This window comes from Tauraco erythrolophus, chromosome 7, assembly GCF_009769465.1.
Source record: "Tauraco erythrolophus isolate bTauEry1 chromosome 7, bTauEry1.pri, whole genome shotgun sequence".
NCBI lineage: Eukaryota > Metazoa > Chordata > Aves > Musophagiformes > Musophagidae > Tauraco > Tauraco erythrolophus.
The window spans coordinates 7,737,607-7,761,828 of NC_141471.1; the positions used below are offsets into that span (position 1 = coordinate 7,737,607).

At 41.3% G+C, this 24,222-nt stretch overlaps 1 protein-coding gene across 1 annotated transcript; it reads right to left on the reverse strand.

The window, feature by feature from the left end:
* Positions 1-1,254: 1,254 nt before the first annotated feature.
* On the reverse strand, positions 1,255-13,440 carry XRCC2 (X-ray repair cross complementing 2). Its single transcript, XM_086614619.1, has 3 exons — positions 13,402-13,440; positions 8,583-8,664; positions 1,255-3,635 (listed from the first exon to the last, which is right to left on the reverse strand). The coding sequence occupies exons 1-3, from the start codon at positions 13,438-13,440 to the stop codon at positions 2,920-2,922; spliced, it is 837 nt and encodes a 278-aa protein (XP_086470745.1). The 3' UTR covers positions 1,255-2,919.
* Between the last annotated feature and the right edge of the window lie 10,782 nt (positions 13,441-24,222).

The window sequence follows — 24,222 nt, forward strand, 5'->3', positions numbered from 1 at the left end:
GAGACTGGGCAGTAACTCAGGTCTGGGTGAAAGAGCAGAATTTGGATTTAATATTCTATACTAAATATAATGCTAGATTTAATTTACTGTTCCTGGCTCAGCATTCTCCACTAACGCCAATTTCTATGTAGTTTTAATGGAGAAAATTGTCCATTAAAAAAAATGGTAAAACCCATTTTTAATACCCACAGTTCATTAAGGTGCAAGCAAAATTGCTGCTTCCCAGGTTCTTTATCACTGCATCTTTCTCAGACTTGTATCCTAAAGGTTCATTTTTCCAAATAGCATCATTTTGGCAGGGGATAAGGTCAGTGCACTCCCAGATTGCATGCTGCCTATCCCTGCTGCAAACTTACAGGGATATGCAAATGCTCAGCATCTCTGAAAGCCAGGCTTGCTAGACATCTAAAACAAATGTGCAGAGCATGAATATTGCCATTACCAGAGAATTAAAAAAATCTGTCTGTATTCAAAGTAAAAATAAAACTGGGAAATTTCAGAATTTCCTGAGGTGCTCTTTTTGATCAATTAGAACTTTGGCTTCATTTCAATTTGGCATTTATTTAACAGCACAATGCAAAATATAAACTACATTGTGAATAATATAAAAGCTTTTTTTCCAAATGGGAATGCCGGAACATTTCCATTGCTTTTTTTTCCTCAAACATATTTTTTAGCAAGTATGATTTTATGAAGCAGTTAATCCTCAGTGGAGCTGTATTCTCCAATAGAAAAAGGGACTGTTGTTTTTTGTAGTAGAAATTACATAGTCTAATAATTTTCACATTTAAAAGTTCTACAGTTCTACTTGCATCTTCGCAGGTTTTTCACAAAAAACTCAAGTATGCCCTTTATAATAATTTGCAGTGGAAGTGTCTACTCATGTTAAAACCCCTAAATTGGGTCCAGTCTAGGCTGAACGGTTAAGTTGTACATTTTTCATGTATTTGGGAACTTATGCAAGTTCTGAAATAAAATAAATATTGGTGTTGATGGAAGAGAAAGCACAAATGAGATGAGAGTTCATAAAAGCATCACCTGTGTGGAGATGTCGAAAAGGCAAAGTTCACTCATGTGTCACAGCAAAAGTACTGATGGCATGAAGAAGTGATCAGATGGAAAGTTTTAAGTGAGAGGGAAAAAAAAAGGGAATTTTTCCCACAGAAAGAATAACTAAACTGAACTCCTTGTGAAAGGACACAGTAGAACCCAAGAGGGTAAGTTAAAAATGGATTGGATGAATTCATGGAGTATGGGTCTGATCCGTGGCCATCAAACACTGCTCCGACCGCAGGCTCTGGTCAGGAGCTCCTTGAGCCCCACGCTGTGATATTCTCACACTCCTCCCAAAACCTTCGGTACCGGCTGCTGTCAGAGGTGGAACACTCATCGTCTTTGCAAAAATCCAGCCGAATCGCAGAGATGCCTAATTTTATAAACAACAGCACAGATATACACTCCCAGCTCTATATACAGAAATTTGGGAATGCACACTGCTGGGAGTCCAGATACACATTCAGCTTGAAAAAGCTGGCTTCAGAAGTCGGGACGTTAAAAGGTAAGCGTCTCACAATAGAGCTTTTTAGGCATCTTCCTCAAAAAGATACTGCGCTAGATACTTCTTCTTAATATGCATTTTTGTTAATAATCTGTTCAATCTAAACTATCAAACATGCTGTGCAACATGACTGAACGAATATTGCTGTGAGAAATATTTTCCTCTTGCTTGAGTAATTTAAATTTGTAAGCTAATGTAAGTTTTTGTATTAAATAATGTACTGTGTGCAATTTTCTTTCTTGTAAAGCACTTTGAAGCTTTCAAAGGGCACTCTAGGTTAATAAATAATATGGCATTCTTTGCCAGAACTGTAGGGCATTTCCCATAAGTTTTTTATCTTCTGTGCCAGAATTGCAACATGTTGCATGCCAAATCCTGCACACAAATGTTCTACATGTGGCAGATACATATTGGTAAAGACCAGAGGCATGGCATTCCTGGATTTCTTAGAGAGAGTGGGGGAAGGGAAAGAAGTGGGAGGGAATAATGAGGGAGGGCAGAGAAAAAAAAGTTATGTCTGTGCGTACATCTGGAAAAAAAAAAAAAAAACAAAACCAAAAAATAACCCCCACACCCAAGACAACAACCCACAACCCACACTTCATTCTATTCAAAGAGCAAACCGTTTGCTGCACGCAGCGCACAGGTACCCAGAGCTGGGCCTTTAGTTTTCCTTCAGTTATGGAAATCAGGCCTTCGTTTCTGCAAAAGCTGTAGATTCTTCAAACCCAGATGTTTGTAAGGGTTGAAACACCTGCAATCCTTGCTTCTCCAAGCACAGGCTAAGGTAAACAGAGAGGCTGTGAGCCTGGAGAATCACGGTCAGGATTATCACTATTGAAGACGAATTCTCTTCTTTGGGCAAAGCTGTGAACATATTTAATGCGCCCCAGGCTACTGGGAACAAACCAAGACCAATATTTATTAAGAGCCAACACTCGCCTTTTGCAGTCTCCCCCACGGACAGCGAGGCTCCTATTTCTGCAGCGTGGAAGAGGAGAAGTGGAAAGCAGTAAGACCCACAAATGAAGTCAGTGCATTTGGCCACATATCATATAAGTTAGATTACTGAAAGATATTAAGAGTTTAAAATGTCTTTGGTTACAATCTTCTTGATTTAATCTCTTTATGCATTAAGCACAAACAAGTAATTTCAACATTCCCCACTAGTTTGGACTGAACGTCTACAGTAATTCAAAAATTTTACCATCTCCTGCCCTTCACTAAATTTTAAGAAAATGGTGACAAAAATTATAATCACACAGCAACAACCAACTAGTTTAAAAGGTAATAAAAACTCCTTGGACCTTATCAGGACTTAAGCACCAGGATTTGCTACACGTTTGAAAACCAAACTGAAGTTAGAACTGAACTCCACATTCTGCAACACTAAATGAACGTTTTACTACATGGTTTCTTTTGAGGTGGCAAGAAATGACTGTAAAACCTTTGCTGTTGCCGGAATTACATTGCTTAGAGAAAAATATCCTGTAGGTTACCATTTGTTGCCATGATTTACAAAGATAAGGCCTATAGTCTGTATCAGTTTCACGCTGAAATTTTGAAGGAAAAAAGGTTTCTGCAGAGTTTGTTGATTTCTGCATAAGTGTCTGTGTTGTTGCGAAGACGGCTAAGTGATGCTCTCTCACAAGCTTTTCAAGAAAGTTAGCACATTTCTTCAGATTCATCTCCTGCAAGTTAAGACTCTCTCCTCCATTGCTTCTGTCTATCCAATAAAAAGCTGATATGCTATCTAAAATCAAAAGGCAGAGAGAGGGGTGAGCGCAAAACATGTTTTCCAAAGAGTGGAGAGTGAGGAGTAACTGAGTGCTGCTATTGCAGTTCACAAGAAAAAGCCTCCCCAGGCACTGCTTTATCATCTCTTCTGTCCTCTGCGCCAGTCTGTTCTCCAGAATGGTGACTAGACGAAGCATATCAAAGTGGTAGTCTGTATCAATGAACATGACTTCTACTTCCAGTCCTCCTCCTGATTTTGGGATGATGCAGCGGGCTACTAGGTGATAAAGCATTTCTGTTTTTCCTGTTCCTTCTGGACCATGGAATTCAATGACATCTCCTGTTCAAAAACAAAGCAGCAAGCCGTTAGGTAAGAGCATTTATAGCTCAGTTTTCAGTGTTTACTGAACCAATACTCGCTATGCCACTAATTGGAAAACGCATTTTTGAAAGTTTGATATCCATAAAACTGTTTAAATCCTGGTTAGCATCTACCAAGAAAAAATTCAATTTTCAAGAAAGGCCTCTGAAGTGAAAACCAACTGGGAACAAAGGTTGAAAAAAAAAAAATCCTGCCAATAGCATCTAGGACACCAATGTAAAAAGGTTGGCAACTGGATTTCATCTATCGTTATAAGTTGATGAAGGCTGAAAACAAAGCTGCTACGCAAAAGTGGCTAAGAAATCACCTATTTACACTATGTGCACAAAATTTAAAAAGTAGAGGACAAGCAAAACAACCAAAAAAAGACTTGATGTATTAGAGGTTGAAATCATGTTGGCACATCTATTTTTACAGCGCAGACTGTCCTTCAGCATTTCACGTCTGCTGTATGTTTGTTCAATATCTGCACGTCACAAGACACCAGCAGGACTCCGTGACTGGTAAAGAGAACGCCAGTATATTTATTTAGCACTTATATTCTCCTGTGGTGATCATACTATGAAACTGCTTCTTTGACAAGGGAGACTCACAGATTCCTTCAACTCCAGGCAATGACTCTGCTGCCTGAAGCAAAAGATCACTGTTCAGAAGTGGACTCAGCCTAACTGCCTGATCCATGTGCATCAATAAAATAGGCATGAACAGATTTAAACTGTTAATTAAAAAAAGCATTATGCTTTGCTAGCAAAGCAGTTTTTCTGTTGGATGTGAATGTAAGATACTCTGAAGTCTTTTCTAAAGTTGTCTTCTATCTTATGTCAGAACAAGACTCTCAAAAAAGTTAATTTATTAGTTGCTCTTTATGAATTTCTAATTTAGGGAATTGCATCATTTATTTATGACATTTTGGATTTTAGGCAGAAAGGTAAAGACATGCAGTAAGGAGAATCACACAACTGATTCTCAGAAATCAGGAAGGTGAGAGATTTCTATGGTCTCGGCAGGTGCAAATGGCATAACAGCTTTTCCTAGAGGGGATGCACGAATATAGAATTAATTGCAACTTAAACATGTTTGTGCCTGCCTGAGTTAACAGGGTTTTTCAAGTCATTACTCAACTTCCAGAGGAGGTCCTTGTTCGTAAGCGTGTATGTCAAGATGCAGCACGGGATGAGGGGCGGAGGGTGGTGGGGAAGAAACCAAGCCCTTACTTCACCCATTGCAAGCACTGAAAGCAATTGACACCTGATGTGACAATTCTATCCATTTCAGTGACACTCAGGCTGCCCACCTCTCCATAATGAAATTTCCTGCCGCTCCACAATGGCAATTCCATTTTCCTGAATTTCTGATACTTCCAAATGTATTAAAAAGCTTAATTGCCTTCCAAACCCTTAATTATCTGTTCTGAATGGCGCTCTCCACTTTTGAGATGAAAGACAACTACACTTCCTATGACACAAATCTTCACTTTCTCTTCCAGTTCAGAGGTCGCAATGTCCAACTCCGCCACTCGCAGCCAGCAGCTGCTCTGCTCACACAGATGGTGCCAGTGACATAACCACGCCGTTAGGTTAAGATGTCAGCTTGGAAGAACTCCTTCTAAATGTGCTGGGTAGGTCATTCCCTCATATTTCAAGTCTATTGAAATATTTTGGAACGATTGCATAAGGCACCTCTTGTCAAGGAACAAAGTCTATCTTCTCTCTGCCACTGGCTTTGGCACAAGACTTCTGCCATCCTGACCAGCATTTCTGAGTCCAGATCAATAACTGAATTGGGCCAATATGCAATACAGATTGCTTCACCTACTTTGACAGCAAAATATGACTTGTTTAAGAAAAAACAGCAACTCTATATGGCCACTCAGAAGTAGCAGGGGGCAAATCTGAGTTACTGGTGGGTAATGATTCAAAAAAGTTATTCTGTGAAATAAACGCTTGACTTTATCCATTTGCAGATGTTCTATCAGGATGTCTGTGTGTTACAGAAAACATAAGAATTAACAAATTTAAGTAAAAATTCTATGTTGAATAAATAAAAAAAAGAAAAACAAAATCATTCTTAGGAGTTTTTGTGGTGGTGGTTTATAAATTTTAACAGCAAGACAGCTAAGCACCCTTCAAAGCTTGTTCAACACTGTTGAACAAGATACACATCTGGGTTGTAGTTGGACCAAAACACTTAAGTTACTCTGAAAAAGAGTACCAGTTTGGACTGTAAGATAACCTCAAGAGAGCTGGGGATTTCTGGGCCTTCATGATTATCAAAGAGGCGGCCCACAAGAAGAATGGGTGCAAACCAGAAACCATTTATAGCAACATCTATAAATGTAGGGTTTCATTAAATTAGCAACCAGGCTGTTACAGTGAGATAAGAGGGGAAACTCATCCTCTGGATCAGAGGGGACAAACCGTGACACAGCAGAGGAGGAAGCGGGGCCAGAAGTGTTTTCAAGAAGCCTCTGACACCCTCACAATAGCTCATGGCAGAAACTTAGCCATCAGTACTAGCACCAGCCATTAATGTCAAATTAATGTCAACTTGGAAAGGAGGATTAGTAAAAAGACACCGTCACAGGATGAAAACAGTCTGAGAGGCAGAGTAGGAACAGACACTTTAACATGGAAGAAAGTTAATTTGAAAATTTCCTATCAGAATTGGCATTGCCCAACATTAAACATATCAGTAGATAAATGTTTCATTAGCTTGGCAAAACACGTAGAAGACAAACTAATTGAGTTAATAAAGACTTAAGACTGTGAAGATTTAACAGCTCAAGATGGATGAGCAGAATGAATTCATACGAAATTCAGCACTGAAAAACTCAAGAAGTATGTTTTAAGGAGTCACCCAAACACATTGCTTCACTCACGATAGCTTCAACTGGCCATCTATGGGCAGGCTAAAGAGTATAACAGTTCACTGCTATGCAATGGCACACACGATAAACGAAATGATGTTGCAGAAACTTAAATATTTAGGGAACACTAATATGTTTTTCACTAAAACATTGTGCTCAGTCCTGGTCATCAATTCAGTGTTATCTTTTGAATGAGAAGAGCCTTAAGTTTGGTTGTAATCATTAGACTGGCAAACGGTGGTTAAACTATTTTCTGACACTGCAGCTACAAACAGGCTATTGGAATACTCAGCAATAACTCCGCAGGTTCACATCATCAGATACCTTGAAGTTACTGGACTAGTAATTTACAATACTGTGCAGAAGCTGTCACTAGTATTTGTAGCACTGAAGAAGTAGAAAGGCCTAGTATTTACTTCGAGTTAGTGCTGGGTGTCATACTACTGCTGAACATCAGAGCTTCATAGTGACACTCAAACCTTCACACCAGTGGCACAGGAGAAATACGAATGGCAAAAGTGGAAGATAGTTTAAAGCTCGTGTCACATTTGCTCCATTCCAGAAGAGCTTAAATGGTATGTAATTAAAATGCTTATGCGTTCTTAAATATGGCAGTCCATCATAATTAGCAGCAGTGACTAGAATATCACAGCAGTACCTGCAATAGCTGTTCCTGTTTTATAGTACTTTGACATACACGTTACGAACACTTAACTATGACGTAACCTCTGGAGAGTGTGATGAAACTTCTTATATATGTATGTTTGTTTCAAATACCGTCAGGAAAAAGAATAATTTAGGTCTTCGCATTGCTTTACTCATGGCATTTTACATTAAGAGCTGTTCGGTACAGACTTCATGGGCAATGTATTACAGTATTCCACAGGGACCTACTAAAAGTCAAGTTCGTGACAAATGGAGAGGTAGGTCTTCAACAGGGATTTAAGACTGAATCATGAGAACACACAACAAAATAACACATGGACTCATAAATACTGTGGTATTACAAGACAAAGGAAAAATGTAATAAAAGGTGAAGTCCGTTTACGTATATAAAGCTAAAGATCCGTGCTAATATGTTATGCAACTTCACTAATGTCAGCGAAAAAGCATGACCAATACAGATAATAATTGATGCCATTTGTTAAAAGCAGAAGGAAAATAGAAGTGCTTCAGAAGCTCAATGACTGTGTTGGCGCAGAGAAACCAGTGACGAGTTTAGAAGGTTTCCAGCCATCTCATAACTGAGGTTCTGGAACAGTCTTTGGAGAGACACAAACAATCTAACACAGCTTTAAGATTAAAGCCAAATGGCTTTTTTTCATTAAAAACATCCAATCATCATCTTAAAACTTCTTGCTAGAAGAATCTACCTTAAATTTATTGTATGGGCATCAATGGGAGGTAGCCCAATTTCTCCAGTTTGAAATTCTCATTTGTTCACTGAAGGTCTATAGAAGCCATTTTGATCCCAACATTGTCTGTGAACTCATTCAGCGGAGTAGTACGTATGTTCATAATGGAATTGCTTCCAAAGTTCCATCTAAGTATGATCAGGATTTTTCAGGTCACGACCAAACGGCTCGATAATTTAGCTTTATTGAAAAATGCCCCTTTTCCTTACTGATCCAGACCAGTCCATGTCACTGAGCTCTTTGCTATTTATTGAACCTCGAGTTCTTTGCAAATTTCTGCAGTTATGACTTTGTAGTGGTTTTTTAGACCACTAATTAAAAAAAAAAAGTTAAATGATAGAATCTAGAAAAAAATTCTATAAAACTATTAGAAACAGACCAACTCACCTACTCATCTTTGTTTTGATACCCATAAAGTAGGTATTTTAAAGTCCATTTAATAACGTTTGGGACGCCGACTTGGCATTATTTCATTTTATCTAGTTTGCATAAAACTATTATCAACAATTAAAATTCTGAATCCAGGGCAAAAACATCTACTTGTAAGCTGATCTCTGTCATATTGCTCTGAGAATACTTTTACATCCACATTTTTCCATAAATGGGATAAAGAATCATTTTTACCATGAACAGGAGATCCTTCCTCAGCAAACAGATATGGTTCAAGATTCTTCAGAGAACTTCTACCCTCAAGTCGTGCAAGTAGCTTTTAAAGAAAAGACAGAAGAGACATACTGTTAGCTCAAAATAATGGACGTTTGGAATCAAATTTAAAGGATTCTGAGAACTGAGAGTTTTCCATGACAGCCTTATCAAAAGATTAGTTTGATTTTAAAAATGTTTTCATAAATACATAAGAAAATGTGTAGTCTGAACTACAGCAACAGAAGACTCCATTCTTACAAACAATTAGCACACCGATTCAACAGCAATAAGGAGTGGATATACATCAGGGGAAATAAAGTTTAAAAAAAAAGCTGCACAAGTAGACTAGCAAGAGCCATTGCCTCTGGTATAGAGCAGTGCTGCTATTTGACAGAACAAAGGAAAAGAAGATCAGCTATAAAAACCATCACTTTCACAACAAACTACTGGTTGAGAGGTGAAACATTACCCATCATTAGTCTCCTGAGTCAGTCCCTCTGAGCATTTATAAGTAAGTAAAAATATATACACAGGTGAGCGCCGTTCCGAAAGGGCGGGCAATAGCCTCTGTTTCCCATGGCAGGGGGATGGAACTAGATGATCTTTAAGGTCCCTTCCAACCCAAACCATTCTATGATTTCATCTGAAAAGTCACACAAGAATCTTCCGGACTGCAATTCCATTAATTATATATATAATAGTTGCTTGTTCAAACATAGTATGGATTAAGAACTATCAAAAGTAATTAGCCATCAGTGGCTCTGCAAGAACCTTTCTAAAGCAAGTTCCTCCAAAGCCCCTTGTAAAGCAAGTCCATTGTAAACCAAATTGGTCCAAAGTTCATGGACAATTTCTTAAATGGACAGGTATTTGCACAGCAAGCAGACAGGTATTCACACAGCTTGTGCTGTTTGTAGCTCTGGCATACATTCCTAAATCAAGAATGAAGGTTTCACCCAGTGCTAGAGCTGTTACTCCCTAGGGTGTTAATGCACACGGGAAAGGGCACTGCCGGGATGCTCAGAGCACTGCCAGAGCATGTAACTCTGGTGCCAAATATTTTGTTCTCCACGGCATCCAACTGTCCTTTAAAGATTTAAACAAAACAAATCAAATCTTGTTCAGTTTTATCCTGTCCTCCTTCAAGCCAGTCACCAAATGAGCTGTGAGCACAAACCTTCAAAAACACGCTGCCTTATCTTGCTTCCCTCCCTGCCACATCGAGGAGCAATGTTTGCTCTGAATTGTCTTCGAAGTTGTTTAAAGAGTTGTGTCTGTGTGTTTGCCTTTAATAGTAGAATAAAACTCCATTAAGTGGCCCTGAATTTACTTCAAGTGGTCACGACGGGAATCTAAGTGTGACATTTTCATTGACATTTTAACATTCCCTTCCATTAACAAAACGTCAATGTGTTTGCCTTTGTTTGCCCGTTCACACACATTCAGGAGAGTTTTCTGACATGTCCACTGAAGGGCCATAAAACCATCTGAATTGACCTTGCTCTGGATCTGCAGGTTCTCCCGTTACGTTTCATACGTTTGTGCAGCGCAGAAAACACTCACACGGTGAACTCTGGAATATTTTGGGAACCAGGAGGGTTTTGTGACCTGGGCAAAGCAAACATTCAGTTGGATATACGTACACAAGAATCTAGGAACGTATCTCAGGGCACGTAAACCAGGAGCTTGCAACTCCCAAGAGGGCCATCAGAGATCCTACACACGCAGTCCTCCCGTGCAGGTGGCCACCTGCGCCTGGCCCTGGCCAGGAGAGGCTGCACCCGCTGCGGAGAAGGGTCGGGAATCTCTCGTCCGCTTGTCTGGCCGTCTAAGTTGAGAGAAACAGGAAAACCACCACAGGCTGCTGCTTTCTGATGCTCTTAATTTCTTAGCAAAGGAAACACCACTCTGGCACTTGGTGATCACAGCAGCTCAATTACAGGCGCTGCTGGGGCGGGGAGTCACAACTATTGCTGGTCTAAACACATTTCTGCAGCCTCCTGTTTTTAAATTTATTTCTACATTACCGAATACATCCTCTGCAGTTTATTTCTTCTGGAAACGATGAGGCCCCATCTCTTCTTAGATCATCAGCTCTAAAAGCTTGCTGCTAGAGCTTTGGAAACATACAGGAGATTGATCACTGTCGCTTAAATATGAATCTGCGGTTATTTAAATGATGAGTTTATATATTCATTTTAAATAACTACAGGTGCTTACTCTGAGCACTGTTCATGTAGGTAATTTATGATAATTCGCTGATGATAGCACACCTGTGTTTTTATCAAACTTGTATTTACTTCCGAGTTCTGAAGCAGAATCTCCAAAGGCACTTGCCTCATTAGCGTCACGCTGGGAGCAACGGGGTTCCTGGCAGAAACAGCTCACAATTTTCCCTCAAATCTAACAAAGGTTTGTCCACACTACAGCAGAAGCAATGGAAGCGAAGCTGAGATGAGACACTAAGCAGGCGTCCCTCACCTCTGCTGACATTAAGGACAGCCACGACGCAGGTTTTTTTCCCGAATGGGCAAAAGACACCTTGGCTCTGCTCCAGGGGAGGCATTTCCATTTTGCCTTCTCACGTTTTCTTCTGTAAAATGAGGAGGGTGGGAGGGAATCTATAGGCAATTAAAGGGTGATCTGGATGGCGGACATCAGGCGTCCCAAGCTTTGTCGCGTATAGAACAGAACGGCACAGCACTGCTGAAGAGAGCCTTTGAGTGGGAAGAGCTTGGGAAAAAACCCATCAAAACAATTTCAAATCACGTACTGGAGACTTCGGATTCTATAATTTAACTGTAAATGCTTGTTTCTTCTTTCATAATGCTCTTTTTATCTTTTACACAAAACCCCACCTTTTAGCAACCTGTTAGTGGTAGGCCTTCACTCTTAGATGTTCTTCAAAAGTGTAATTATACTAGCGAGAAACTGCACATATGACCAGTTACATGTCAAAAACAAGCTGTACAGCAAGAGACAGGCAACAGTTGGGTTAAATCTCATTAATGACAAGGCTGATGGATCTCAAATATTTCAACTATGCCATTTATAATTAGTTTCATCTTTTTAATAAAGAAATAGGCATATGGGCAGTCCCATTGACTAATACATTATATGCTTACGCGATATTGGTTTCAAGGAAGCTAGGCATAAACGTAAGCTTACATGTAGGTCTTGTCAGGAATGAGATATTACTTCATTAAAATGTTAAAAGAAATTCAAATTAAATACTCTAGCTCTGTTAGAGGCTGTAAGCTAACCTACAGGCTATTTACAAATACAAACCTATCTCGAGTATGAGACAAAATTTAATTTTCAACCACTATAACCACTCTGACTGAGCTTTTGTAAACTTTGGGCACAAAGACACATGCAAGCAATTTATCATTTACTTTACTGAGATACACCAAAGAGGTTTTGCGAGAAGTTCTAATTTGTAGTATTAATTACATTCAATAATAGGAGTACAAGACTGCGGTCTCAGTATAACTCTGACTAAAACCTGATCTTACGTATGAGGCTGTTTGAGGAAGTATTGATTTAAATTAAGTATTTTCTGTTTCAAGGGCTTTTACCATTTTTTCTGAACAACATACTCATACATTAACCTTTCTTAACCTACCTGTTATCAATTCCTCCCTCGTTCAGGTTTGGTAATCCATTCCCTCACAGGCAGTTGCTGCCATGTGCGTTCCCTGCTGCCATGGCTTATGTGGACAAGTAAATGCATTTACCCACTTGGACAAAGAGCACAACTCATGTCCTTAATTTGTGTATATTTGCTGATAGTGAGCAGCTGTTACTATTTTATTTAAGTGTCAAAAGGGCTAAAGAACTCAAGTCCCACTGAAAAAACATGGAGCTTTAATAAGAAGTATTATCAAATGTTTCTTTGATGTGTACTACTCAGCATATTCTGATACAGTAACACACAAATCTCCAATTAATTAGGTTGCTGCTTCCAAGCAGAAGTCACTAACAAATAAACCATCCAAGGGAGAAAAAAAAAACACAAACAAAACCAAAAAACACCATCATCACCCCAGAACTATTCTCCAAAGAACTGGAAAGCAATGCCACCTTCCATACTCTTTATTTAAACTGAATCTTCCTCACAGCATCCACTCCAACGTTTCGGAGGGGGAGCGCGAAGAAAACACTTGGAAAGGGATTACTGAAGCACCCGAATAACCTCCCCCCCGTGCTGCAAAGAAGCGCCACAGACACCCAACCCGAGTCCCGGAGCGGCAGCCACAAAGGCAGCACAGAGACCCACACCGCTCGGCTGAAGCCGGCTGCCTCAGCCGGAACCCAACCACTCCTTGAAAACCCTCCAGCAAAACCGAAGCCTTTCATGGCCGACCGAACAGCCCGGAGCGCCTCCCGCCGCCCCCGCAGCTCCCCTCAGCGTGAGGCGCACGCCCGGGGGGGGACGGGACTTCCCGCTCCCCCCTCACACAGCGGAGGCGGCAGGGGGAAGGGCGGGAGGGCGAGGCTCCGCGGTACGGCTTCCCGCGCCCCCCCGCTCGTTCCCTCACACACCGCGCCCTCGGGAGGCTCCGCGGTCTCCGGGCTCTCCCCTCCGCCCGCCCCGAGGGGGTGGGGGGAAGGATCGGGACGATCCGTCCCCCCACCCCCTCGGGGCGGGCGGAGGGGAGCGCCCGGCGCTTCCCCTTCCCTGAGCGGCGGCCTCGCCTCGCCTCACTCTCCCCGGCCGCCACCGGAAAGCGGTGCGCCCCGCGGCTGAGGGGAACCGGAGGGGAAACGGGGGTGTGGGGGGAGGGCAGCGCCTCACCTGAGTGCCCGACTCCGCCCTCCGGAACGCGTCACCCATGGCGCGGCGGGGGGAGGGGGCCGCGGCACCCGCTCCAGGCCGGCGGAAGCTACTGCGCAAGCGCGCTGAGCGCCGGCTCCCCCCCACCCCCCCCCAGCGCCTGCGCCTGCGCCCACTCGGCTGGCTGGCGGTTCTGCGCATGCGTGGTTCAGCCCCCGGGGAGGGTGGGGTGAAGTCCGCGTGCTCCCAGTTCGCGGGTTCGAGTCTTCCCTCGGGAGCACGTTGCGCGCGCCGATTGGGATTCTCGAGAGACCGGTCACTGTAGGGAGGTGGATGTTTGTTTTTTTCTTAAAGGGCTTGTCTTTTTTTAGCTTGGTGGTTTGGTGTGGTTTTTTTTTTTTTTCCACTCCTGATGAAACCAGGGCAGGTGAGCGTGTTAACGTGACTCAAGGGATGTTCGTCTGCGACGCTGGGGTAGATGTGACTCAAGGGAAGCTCATCTGTGCAGCCGTGATTAAGCTCTTGACGCCTGAGAAATTGCTCTTTGCAAAAGCCAGCTATCAATTACGGCTCGGATTAAAAGGGGTCTAGAATATCTTACATACATCCATTGAATGAACCAGGCTCGTGGGGCGTGTGATGCTCCAGGGCAGAACCTGACCGCCCAGCGAGTCCCTTGCGTGGGCGGCAGTGTGCCTGTGGCCAGCAGCGGGACCTGCTCCTCCGGAGGACCACAGCCCATCAGCCCATCTGCTGCGGTTGTGCAACCTGAGGCAGCGAGAGGGACGAGCACTGGGAGAACGCGGAGAACCTGTTTGTGTTTTCCATAGGCTAAATGCCAAAACAGTAGGATAAGAATAGCAACTCCCTGCATCTGCATATCAAAGAGCAGTAATGATATCATCCCTTTGGGTTTAGTGAGGTTATCGGTGATACTGCACGTTCTTACAGTTAGGAGGAGAAACTGGTAGTGGAGTTGTCAGCTTCTTCAAAGAAATCATGTTTGTCTATATAAAAAGAGTTTCTCCTAGCTTGGTCCTGATTACACCACAAATCAGAAAAATCGAACCTCAGATGCAAGGCTTTGTTTACTCTTTCAGCCCAAAATATGCTGCTCCCTGTGTTCAAAACACCCTGTTGTTGCCACCTGACTCTTAACTCAAGGTTTTTGGATGGATGCCGCCTGCCTCCATGGTGTCAGTCAGGTTTCTGACAACTCTAATCAGCTGTAACCAGTGCTTTTAGTGTCAAGTCCTAATACTGCTCATTAAAGTACAGAAAGGTGATGGTCCTCTTGGGCAGCTGTAGGAGCCTTTCTTCTTCTCTGTGTGTGAATACACATGCAAAATTATCAAGAGGATGGAAGGTGGTTCTCTGGTGAGAAAGACTTGGATCGCTGCCGGGGGGCAGCAGCAGACACACATGGCACAAAAATGCAACTACAATACTATTGGTTTAATTTCATTGAAGGGAGTTTCTGCCTCGTATTTTGGAAGAAGCCAATGTAAGAGACAGACAACCTTAAGAGCTGGGAGTCTGACTGTTGTTACTGTACCTTAGAGGTCTGAGCCATGTTCCCTGGAAGAGTTCAAAGGACTTGTTAATTAGAAGTGATTGCCCTTGAAGCTGACTGATGATTGAACTTAACCCAAGAGTAGAGTGGACTCGCTGTGACTTATGACAAAGACACTACTCACTGCATCAACCACATGATTTTTTTTTTTTAAATTATAGGTTCTTTGTTGCTGTTGTCCTCTAATTAAAGCAATTACACTAATTTTTAAAAAGTGGTTGCTATTTGAATTCGGAGACATAAAATATACAGCATACATAAATGCCAGTTGACTGAAACCCACTCCTACCTCATCACTTACCACTGCCTGTATCCCAGTAGGGTCCTATGGGAGCTCTTCCACCGCATGGGTGAATACAGTTTTGGTATTACAATCTAATGCAAGATGAAGTATCACAGTTCAATGGAGATGAAGCAACAAAGATTCAAGAGAGAGAGGATAAAAACATTGAATTCACCTGAGGAGTAAAAAAAAATATGGATATTTAATTGCTTGACATATTTAGTAGGTAACAGAAACGTGTAAATCAAATACACTGGTGGCCTTGATAGGCAGATTGCCATAACCACCTCTTGCATGTTACCTTTATATTCATTTGCTTCATACAGTGTGGCTGGCATGATGGAGTTAGAAAATTGATACCTACTTTGACAACACTCTGCCTTAATAAAGACTCACATTTCTGCTTTTTTAATTTATTTGTCAGTATTATTATTTCTCCTCTTTGCAGATGAAACGCAAGATTTCGGCAATGATGCATACTTCCAGCTTCAACCCCAAACCAGCCTTATGTAAGTCTTTGTCTATCTGCACCCCTGCCCTCTGCACTTCAGCAGTCAGCATCGCTGGCATCTTACCAAATTTGATATTGTAATAGTTTCTAAAAGCTGTCTATGTATTTCTCATCCATTCTTTTCTTGGTTTTCTACCTGCAGAGTAAATCTCTGCGTTCACCTTGCTCCTTTGGAGAAAGACAGTAACATAGGTAAGTAGGAAAAATCTTTACCATTGGCTTCAGTAGAGTCAGGATTTTATTCTCTGTTTTTTAGGTTTGTGGTGGTTGTGGGAGTTTTGTTTGTTTGTTTGTTTAATTCTGTCTGCATTCTTTCATATTTCTCTGCAGCATTTCTGAGTGATAGTGTGCACCAGGAGTACAGGATCCTACCTGCTCCTTACTCTTCCTTAGCAGAAACCTCCTTAATGCAGAATCCTCCTTAATGCAGTATATCTATAAGTAGCTCATAGTATCCAGGGACTCTATGCCCCAGCACTTCTGTTTCTACAGGCAGAAAATTAGTCTTCCTTTGTTTGGCATGTGGGGAGCCTGAGGGTGCCCCTCGAGCCACAGGCACTGTTTATGTAGCAATTCAGCAGCAAGAGCGATGACTTTTCTGATAGCAGAAAGATCAGACTCCAGGGGTATGCATCTCCGCCTTTATGAAATGTGTATTGTGGAGAAAATTCCTTTTTCCCAGTCTTGATTTTGAACATCTTCCACACTGAGATGCTGTGTTTTCCACTGCACGTGTTTAAGATCTTTATTGTAGGGAGAGAAAATGACAGTGCAAGAGAGGAAGATATTTAAAGTGGAGTTGCAGCCCTGTGCAAAATGATTTTTTGAGGGGTGTTTGCTCATTCATGTGTTCATCATTGCTAATTTCAGCCAACTAAAGGAAACTGGGCTGGGTTCTGGGGAAGGAAGGACTAGCCCAGGTGCCCCGGGGCTGTAGAGAATCAAGTCTACTGTTTACAGAAACATTTAATTTCTTCTTAAGAAGCAAAGTCCTAGCTTTAAATTGCCAGTTGGTCTACCATACAGAGCCAGTCTAAAGAATTAACACCCTGTCCTGGAACAAGGCCTGAGGTAAGAACTTAAACAAGAGGGAAAAGCATGAAGAAAACCAATGTGGTGACAAGAAATTCAGATTGTGTGAAAATGTTGGCGAAAAATACATCAAACTTTTATATTTAATTAAGTAATAGCTGAATTGGAAACTGGAATGTGATGTTTCCTCCTTTAAGCTTTTTTTTTTTTCAGCCACAGAGATTTTGTTCCAACATAAGCTTCATAATTTTGAGCGTATTGTCACTTAATGTTCTCTCGCAAGATTTGTGTGGGTGACATTCCAGCACAAACCAGCTCCAAACAGATCTTCTAGGTTGAAAACAGTTTGTCTCTGTTCATATAGTTGAATTAAACTCTTTCAGTAAAGTCAGCTGTTGTTTTCTAATTAACCTCTAGACTCTTAAATACCTTCACTCCAAATGTTACAATTTCACTATCTGAAAAGTCATTAAACTAAAGAATCACTCCAAGAAACAAAATAGGAAGGTATCATTTTCTCAAGCTGCCTTATCTGCTCCTTTGGGTAGTAATGCTCAAAACCCAAAAGGTTTACTGGCTAAAGACCATCTCAAAGTTGTAAGTAGACTCAGCAAGGATTATTATTATTATTAGTAGTAGTAGTAATAGTATTAATGGTAGTAGTTGTGATAATAATAATGGTTCGAATTTAGACTTGAGGCAGATGTTCAATCTGTATGTGGCAAAGCAAATGATGAACTGTCCGTCGGATTATTTGCAACCCCTCTCTTGTGTGACCCCTCCAGTTTCACATTGCTGATTTCAGCCCCACTGTTCCAAGTTTGTCTCAATGAGTGAAGTGATCTGTCACTGGGTTTTATTAGATTTTTTTTAGAGCAGATGGCTGATTCTTTTTACCTGGAGAGCTGCCACTTTCTTTAGATGCATCTCTGTTTTATGGTAGTCTAATTTATCTGTTCACTTGAGAAATAAGTTACTTAAATTACAAGGGTGTTCTAATTTCACTGATCTCAGAGAAAGTGATAGATTTGCTGTATAACCTAGGAAAAAAAAAAAAAAACAAAGAGAAAATAATTTAGTCCAGTGGTAGATGGACCACTAGCCATGAAAAAAAACAGCCCAGGTCATTATTAAGTTCTGGCATCTGTGACAGAGTTTCATAGCTGGTTGCTGGATATTCTGCTTTACATTTCAGCTTGCAGAGTTACATCAGGAATAAACTTGCTCATTCACCTGTATTTTTGTCTAGATTTCTTACTTCTGCAGGTTGCCTTTTCTCAGCTTGTATTCCCGAGTTGGAATTACTCCGTGTTGGTTTGTACCACGTTGTTCTTTTCCTGCTGCTTCTTCCGTCTTGTTTGAATAATTCTGCACTGGCTCATTGTGAAGCTGCCAGTTACTCCTTACTCGGACGTTAATCACATAGATAGGGACTAGTTTTGTACTGGTGACCTGGCCAGGGGTGTTTTCTTGCTTGTCTTTGAGGCACAGTTTAAGGTTAGTGATAAATAAAGAAAGAAAACACTTACAGAGAAGAGCATGCAATTTCTAGACACCTTCATAGCCAGCGGTGACTACAGATGAAGTTTCATTTTAAGTACTTGAGCTCTGACCTGCAGCCCATGGAGGGAGAGGTCTTGTATTTGACCTCATGAACCTCCATCGCTGCTCGTACCCCACTGACGAGAATAATGCAAATTTCACCCCAGTCAAACACGCTTTGTGGAAATGTGCTCTGCCTTCTACAGGGCTGTTCAATGAAGTATGAATGATCTTTCTAAATTCTACTCTTGCAAGTTCCCCTTTACTTGAATGTTGATGCCCTGACAAGCCCCAGGTTTTACAAACATGGCAAAGAAGCCATGCCGACCATATGACCTTGCTGAAAAATGAACACAAATCCTAGGCCTGTCAACAGGAAAGAATCAGTATGCTCATTAATTAGCTATATATGCCACCCTGGGTATGCTGATAAAAGATGCATCCAGGTAGCTGGCACCAAGTCTGACATATGCCTTAGCAAAAGCAAACCAGAATTTGCCCCTGTGGTGCAGAGAACTAATGGTACAGTTCAAGCGTGCATTTCTAACCATGAGATAAAGCCCAAGAAGAATAACTGTATAATCCAGGCCATTTCCTTTTTTTCTTTTTTTTTTTTTTTCCTTTAAACTGACTAGGGAATTCCCATTTTACCCTTTTTACACAAATTTAGCATTAAAGTTTCTGTTTTCTGTATTCCCCATGGACCTCCTGTCTGCATGAAATATACATCTATTTCTTTTCTTTTTGATCTTAACACTTGTAAGTAATAAATAATTGATTGCCAAAGGAATTCTGGGAATATATTCAGCCTTAAATTGAACACTAAACTATTTGCAAATGTGCTTAGGCACTAGCCCGAAAGATACTTCAAAAGAATGTCAATGGGATTTTGGGAAGTGAAGTGCCATCATATGTTAGAATTAGGAAGAATAAAATATAAGTAGAGAGATAACAACTGTCAGATCTGCTACCAGTAGTAATAGAAAAAGGTATGTTTTTATAGAAGGCTATAAATTTTTGTTCAAGCTAGACCACACTTTCACCTCAGTAATGACACTCCCGACCCTATTCAGGGAATGCCTCAGTTTTGACTGTTGTCTTGAAACCGGGGCTTGACAGTGCACTCACCCAGGAGGTATCTACAGCTTATTCTGAGGGACCTGAGAAATAAATCTATCAGAAGGAACCGGGGTATATTTACTGCAGTGACAGGACATCTTTGGTATTGATGACAGATTTACTATGGCAGTCTTGTTTCACCATGGCTACAAGCCCCAACATAAGATTGGTCAGTAAAACCATAGTCTGTGCTGCTGTGACTAGACGGCGTGTAGGGTCTGAGCTAACCTGACTACGCCTACACTGCTGCGCTTGCAACAGAGTCATACCCCAGTATCTGGATATCTGTCAATACATTTAGATGTTGTGTGATGTTAGCCTTGTCACCGCAACTAAAGCTCAAGTATGCTCTTCATGGGGCACATCCTCTTGGAATCCATTTCCAAATGCACAAATGACAAGAAGGTAATGACAAGGAAGAGCGAGGATGGATTTATTTACTGATGGTAAATCACGCTTGACCAGCATTTTATGGTGAAATGGCTGGCTAAGAAGATGAGAGGAGAGGGACAGATTTAATATATCTTGTCTTCAGCTTTTGACACCATAGCATTCTTATCTGGAAACTGAGGAAGTATAGCTTGCATGAATAGACTGTTAGGTCAACTGACAACTGCCTGGACTCCGAAGTTTGAAGAACAATTTTCAATGGCCTGATGCCCAGTTGGTGGCTGGTTAGTAGTTGTTTACCGTAGGGTTAATATGGGGACTGATATTGTTCAGCATTTTCATTGTGATCAGTGAGAATGCACCCTCAGAAAACTTATGCGTAATGCTAAATTAGAGGAAACGATCAGCACGCTGAACAACAGAGCTTCAGTCCAGACAGATCTTGAAACACTTGTGGGTTGGACCTTAAGACATTCAATAAGGTGTGTGAAGCTTGGTGCCTGGAGAATAAACTCATGCAGCAATACAGACTGGGAACTTACTGTGCGAACTGGAAACTGAGAGCACATTTGAGGGCAAGGTCCACAGTTTGCATCTTGGGAGATTCAAACTGGACATTAACAAAATCTCTTCAGTAGGAGGACAGTGCAGCATTGGAACGCATTATTTGGAAGAATTGTGGAATCTCGATCCTTGGAGGTTTTCAAGACTCAGCTAGACAAAGCCATGGCTGATTTGATCTAGAGTTTTTGACAGTCTGGCTTTGAGTGGGAGGTCGGTTCAGATGGCCTTCAGGACCTTCTTCCAGTTTCTCTCATTCTGTAATCTTTGTTTCCACACAGCAGCTAGAAGAATCACAAATGAGTTTGCCGGTGACCTCCCTAGATCTGTTAGATTTTTTCTTGCTTAGAAGTCTCTTGCATCTGTGCAAACTGGACATCTGTGACCATGGGCATAGATCAAAGATGGCTTTGCACTGGCTTTGCCTGAAGCTGTCTTTCTTCTGGTACTATGGAAAGCTATGTCATCCACGATGTATGTTACATCCGCCTCAGAGACTCTCTTGTGTAAGGCAACTTGCAGTAACTCTTATAAAGTTGTTCATGTGGAGTGTTACAAAGAGTGGCATACATCTGGCATACTCATGGTTCTTCGGTCATGATGACGGAAGATGGTCATAATAGTGCCATGGAACAGAGTCAGTCAAGAGTTTATTCATCAGTAGTTTTCCTATGAGAGAATACAGACCAGTGGGAAACGAAAAGTTCTTGTGGACTCTCTTTTGATTGAATGAAAATGGGTTGGATGGATTTCTCATCTTCAAAACTTCGGGGGGAGGTTTTCTGGATGTTGTTGAGACATCATAAGTTAGCAATTTCAATGTGAAAACTGTCTTATGAAACATTTTCTGATAGATCTCAAAGTTAATTTTACTAAGATATTTGAATGAAAAAGGGCCATAGTTGAAACATTTAAAAAAACGTTCATGTTGTCCCACTGGTGGATTAGAGTATAAGACTTTGCTCTTTTGGTTTTGAAATCTTGAAAATCCCCTAGGATGGGAAAACACTTCCTACTGTTTGTTAAAGAAAATAGCCATCTAACATTATATTAGGTTAGGGTGGCACAAAATAGCCTTGTGGCTTGGGAGCATCATCCAGTATTTTGATTTCCTATATGCACTGCATCCTGACACTAGTGCAAAAAGTCACTTTGGGAGAAGTACCATTTCTCTAATTTTTAAATGTATTCACTTTACTTGTGTTCATACCTGTTTCAAAGCTTTATCTTCTGCAAATGTTCCGACAATAAGCTGCTGATGGGAATGTTCACTGAAGTAGCAAATTTGTAAGTGAACATTCAAGTATATAACACTTTTTTTTTTTTTTTCCATCAGCTGTATTATCTCTGCATCATATAAGCAGTGATGGCCTGAATTTTCTCACAACGCATGTTTATAACAAACTTCCTGAGGGGTAGGTTACAAAAAGAGACTTCTTACAGAAAAGTTTGAAAAAAGGTTAGAACTGAGATGTGGTAATGGTAGTCTCTGGAGAAAAAAAGTGTATGATAACATTCCTTCTCTGCAAATAGGTTTTTCTGAAATACCTTCTCAGATTATGCAGATCATGAAAACATGGCCACCTCTTTCGCTGCCGTAATCTTTGATAAGCAATGCAGCAGGGAATAGTGTTGTATTGAAACATTAACTGTGCAAATTAATCACTTCACTAAAGCAAATCTGAGTAATTTATGATTTTCAATGTGCAGGATAGGGCTGCAATTGCCTGATTGTTTTAAAATGGCATAAATTCAAGCTGCTCCTGCAAGACGTGATCCCTCTCTGGGCTGCACGTTCTAGGCTGTGCTGGTTCAGCCGTGTGACCCAGCTTGGACCTGATGGAGGCGAGAGGAAGGGGTCTGCCTCTGTTTTTGGTGTTCCATTCCTTGATGTGGAGATGACAACGTGAAGCCAGAGATGAGAGGGGGCAGGACTGTCTCATGCTGGCAGCCTGTATTTAGATTGGGCAAAAGTGACTACAAAGCATGGGTTAATCTCCAAGGTTAATTTCTCCTCCATGTAAAAAAAAAAAGCCTAAAATTCTGAAGCACAAAAGGAAGCGTCCAGAAGAAAACACTGTTGCCAAGCCATCCGGAGGTGATCCAAAATGTTTTTTGTGCCCGACCCAACACAGGGCAGTTTCTACCGTTTAATTTGTGAGGGAATTGCGATAGATCTGTAGGCTAAAATAATTTCTGTATAAATCCTCTGACAGCAGCAGAGTTTCAACAAGAGTGATTTCACTCAAGGTAGCAACTGCAGCATGAAATGTGTTACTGTGCTTCCCAAAGACCTGCATGCAAGCACTAGCTTGGATTTATTAAACGGATGGTCAAAACCAAAGCAAATTATCTAAGACAACGTGATGAGTTAGCAAGTAGTCACAAACTTGTGGGAGCTGCCCCCATGACCACTGGTTTGAGTGGTATTAAGGGTGCTGAGAACAGAGCACTAGGAAAGAACAGGACTGGTTTGCAAGAAGAGAGGGGAAGTTTGGGCTGATGTGGTTAGGAGTCTGAGATTAACACCATATCTTCTAATTGAATACAACCACCATTAAAATTGGTGGGTTTTTTTCTGAGTTTAAGAATAACATGGATTATTTAGAGAGTGACAGGGTTATGGAGACTCAGAAAAGCTCTTCTCACCCCATAATCTGGAGTCTTCAGCTGACTGTCATATTTGCCTGCCTTTCTAAAATGAGCCTAATAGTTCCTTCAAAAATAGCTTTAAATAAAATAACCAGTCTTTCTCTCCATTCCCCTTTCCCTCTTGTCATTGGCAAACAAAGCCCCGACAGACAAAAGCCTTCACTAGTGTAATCCCCAACCCACAAAATTAACTTAAAAGGTAGCATGGGAGTAAAAAAAAACGTATAATCTGGGTAATTTTACCCATTATTACAGCCTGAAGGCTGTATGAGCAAGTGTTCTCCACCTTCTCAAGAAATGAGGTGCCTCTGAGGAATTAAACAAAGCTAGATAGATGAGGAGTCTCAGGAGCAGTGAAAGGGAACACAAAAAAGGTCAGCTTGCCCTCCCTGCAAGCAGCTCTGCTAATGTTTTAATGCAGACATAAATTAGGGGCCTGGAGAAGGAAGCGGAAACAGTCCTGATAAGTTTGAGCAATTGTGGAAGTATCTTTTGGAGGTAGAATTCCAGCTTTATCTGCATCTTCAATATTGTCCTTTTCCTCTTGAGATCCTGTCTTGCAAAAAATATCACATTTCACAATTTCACATTTCACAAGGGAGTTAGCCAACAACTGTGATTTAAATCATTGATTACAACCATCTCTGCTTACATATGACTATGTGTTGACCTTTGTATGGCTAGATGAACTCCTGTACCACCACTTTCTTATATCTGGATACACTGGAACAGGCTTCCTAGAAAAGTGGTCAATGCTCTAAGCCTGTCAGTGTTTAAGAGGCATTTGGACAATGCCCATAATAACATGTTTTAATTTTTGGTCAGCCCTGAATTGCTGAGGCAGTTGGACTAGATGATCATTGTAGGTCCTTTCCAACTCAAATAGGCTTCTCTCTTCTCTCTTCTCTTCTCTTCTCTTCTCTTCTCTTCTCTTCTCTTCTCTTCTCTTCTCTTCTCTTCTCTTCTCTTCTCTTCTCTTCTCTTCTCTTCTCTTCTCTTCTCTTCTCTTCTCTTCTCTTCTCTTCTCTTCTCTTCTCTTCTCTTCTCTTCTCTTCTCTTCTCTTCTCTTCTTCTCTGATCAGTCTTCCATCCTTATGGTGTGCTGTCTTGCTGTGCTTTGCCTGTAGGGTATTTCAAGCCAGGTAGCAGCTGTGTGCTCCCTCCTTCAAGTTCTTTGAC